This window comes from Nannospalax galili, unplaced genomic scaffold (assembly GCF_000622305.1).
Source record: "Nannospalax galili isolate Female #2095 unplaced genomic scaffold, S.galili_v1.0 scaffold7263, whole genome shotgun sequence".
NCBI lineage: Eukaryota > Metazoa > Chordata > Mammalia > Rodentia > Spalacidae > Nannospalax > Nannospalax galili.
In genome coordinates, this window is record NW_008349263.1 from 57,053 (window position 1) to 60,413 (window position 3,361).

General features: G+C 38.4%; 1 protein-coding gene across 1 annotated transcript; it reads right to left on the bottom strand.

The window, feature by feature from the left end:
• Window positions 1–1,543: 1,543 nt before the first annotated feature.
• On the bottom strand, window positions 1,544–2,500 carry LOC103744777 (olfactory receptor 14A2-like). The gene has a single exon (XM_008846617.1). It carries the CDS (start codon window positions 2,498–2,500, stop codon window positions 1,544–1,546), a length of 957 nt encoding a protein of 318 aa, XP_008844839.1.
• Window positions 2,501–3,361: the final 861 nt, after the last annotated feature.

Here is a 3,361-nt window from a genome sequence, read left to right on the forward strand (position 1 = left end):
AAAAAGATGGGCTAGGATAATGACAAAGCTAGACAGTGACCCAATTTATGCATGACCTTACACAGTAACCTTTGGTGGGACTGGTCATAACACATTTGTAGGGATGGAGAGATGATCCAACAGTCAAAAGCATTGGCTGCTCTTGTAAATAACCTGGGTTCAAATACCAGCACCCACATGGTGGCTAATAACAGTCCATGATTCCAGTGTCAGGGAATCTGACACTGTCCTCTGAACTTTGTGGGCATTGCACAACACAGGTTATCTATATTCACACAGGCAGTGCACTCATACATATAAAATGAAAAAAATAATTAAATAAAAAACCACTTTTTTGTCTTTTTAAGACTGAGTCTCCCTGTAGCCCCCGCTGGCCTGGAACTAACTTTGTAGACTAAGGTGTCCATGACCTCTCAGAGATCTGCCTGCCTCTGCAACCTGAGTGCTGGGATTACAGGCATGTGCCATCATGCAACATTTTAACATGATTGAAAGTGAGAATAGCATCTTGAAAAAATTCATAGAAAACTTTGGAATTTTTCTAGCTACTTCAATAACTCTCAAACACTGATTTTGAGAAAACAGAGTATATATAAGATTAGACACGGTAAGGTCAAAATCTGTATTGAAGACACTAGTAAACAAACCAAAAGAAATCAGCCATGGCCAAGTGATTTCAGCTATGATTATAATAGGTGTCGTAGCTTTTGTACAGATTCAAATGGAAAGCATAGACCTTCACACAGTTAGAGGTAAAGCTATCCTGGATTATAGATATTAAGTCCAGACAGGCATAGTTCATACAGATACAGAATGCCTGGTTGCTTTTCTAAGAATACTCTGTACATCTGTTCTGATTCTGATTCTCCTTTATGGAATGGGGTAAATATCCAGAATGCTCTGGAATCAGTGTATTGCTTTCCCTGTTATTGATCTGCTACAAAACTAGTCAGAGTTTGAGGGAAAATGAATGTGAATTTATCTTGGTAGCTTCCATGCTTTCCATGATATGGTTCCATTTAATGATCTTAACTCTTTTGTTTGGCTTCGCTGAATGAGAGGAATTGATTATCAAATCAATTTGATATCTTACTATAAAAAATTTATCAATCCAAGGTTGTAGAGATGGCTCTGCAGGTAAAAGTGCATGCTGCCAAACCTAAGGACATGAGTTAAATCCCTGGGAATTACATGCTGGAAGGGAACTGACTTCTGAATGTTGACCTCTGACTACGACACAAATGCTCTGGCATGATTTCCACCCACTACACAAATACACATAAATACACACATCACTCATAATTAATAACAATGTAAACTGAAAAAACAATCATTTTAGAGAGTTATAGATCTGAATTAGCAAGGCTTTGTAAAAGAAGAAAAGAAAAAAAGCAAAACAAAACAGTGACTCATACTAAGACTTGATAAAAATCAAGTATCAGCTAAACTCATGAGTGCTTAATACTGTGAGAATCAGCTATAATCTTTCTAAAGATAAAGATTTTAAAAACTTTGTTGCAACCTGTCAGACAGAGTGAGTTTATCAAACCCTTTCCAGGGTTAAATGGAGTGAGCTCCTTGAAAAGACATTCTGTAGCAATCTCCTCAGAGCACATTTGACATCAGCATTCTTGAAGCTGTAGATCACAGGATTAAGGGCTGGAGGCAGCACAGTGTAGATCAAAGCCAACAGCCTGTCGGTTATTGGAGAATTAAATGATGTCTTCAGATAAACAAAACAAGCAGTTGAAAGAAAAATAGTGAAAACAATGAGGTGAGGCAGGCAGGTGGCAAAGGCTTTGGACTGACCTTTAGTGTTAGGAATCTTCAGCACAGTGGAGAAAATATAAAAGTAAGAGATCACAACACAAATGACACACGACATGCCTAGACACATACCAATTCCAAAGCTTGTATAAATGACCACCAGTGTACCAGAGCAGGAAATCCTCAGTAATGAAGGAATGTCACAGAAAAACTGTGGGATCACGTTGGAGCCACAGAAAGGCATGGAAAATGTGCCAACTGTGTATACAGCTCCAAAGAACAACCCAGTGGCCCAGGAAAAGCCCGCCATTAGCATACAGGCACCATCACTCATGATGGCCTCATAGTGCAGGGGACAGCAGATGGCTACATAGCGGTCATAGGACATGGCAGTCAGGACAAATATATCTCCTCCTGAGAACGAAGTCATTAAAAGTATCTGGAGGGCACAGCCTAGGATTGAAATGGAGCTATTATGAGTTAGGCTATTGACAATGAAATTGGGGATTGGGACTGACACAAGGAAGACATCCAACAGGGACAAATTCTTCAGGAAGAAGTACATGGGTGTTTGAAGCTGGAGGTCCAGGGTGATGAGAGTGATGATGAGGATGTTACTCATTAGGGCTGCCAGGTACATCACCAAGAAGAGCACTCCACACAAAGTCTGCAGCTCCTGGACATCAGAGAACCCAACAAGGATGAACGTGGTCACTGCAGTGACATTGGACATAGTGGGTTCTTTTCAGAGCCTGTCAAATGATGAGAAATGAACAAATTTCGACACAGTCGCATAGACTTACACTATAAACAGAAATATTCAGTGGAAATTGAGTCAGGAAACACCATAAATACCTATGCTTTTTCATTAAATTCTTGTTTCTCCCTCTCATCCTTGGCCTTTCCATGCATATTGCTCCTTCCTTCCTTCTTGCCTTCCTTCCTTCCTTCCTTCCTGCCTTCCTTCCTTCCTTCCTTCCTTCCTCTCTCTCTCTCTCTCTCTCTCTCTCTTTCATTCAACAGTATTTCTTTTTCTTCCCTCACTCTCTCTCTCCCCTGTGTCTTTTACTCTAAACATTTTACTTATGGTTCTGTGCATGCTAAACTTGTTTTCATACCACTGACCTATACCTATAGCAACCATCTTTTTAAATTAACAAGATTTAATATGAATAATATGTGATGGCAATTGGACTTATGTTACATTAAGGATATGATTATGATAAGTTTTTGTAAGAATTTTTGTGGTTTAAGGTTGGGGTGCGTTTCTTTAAATATAATAGTAATTAATTATTCTTTTTTAATTTTAATTTAATTTTATTTTTTTAATTTTATTTGTATGTGTGTATTGCCTGTATGTAGGTAAGTGCACCCATGTCATGCGGCTGTCTGATCCCCTGGGACTGGAGTTATGGACAGTTGTTTCCTTGCATAAACTATTCTTTTATGAATATTGAGTATATCAGTCATCTACAGGAAAGAATACTGAATGTGTGAACAATAAGGAATGATAGATTGTTAAGATGATAGGTATAAAAATTTACCCTAATCATTACATAATTTAAGTATATATCAAAATATTACATTACCCTAT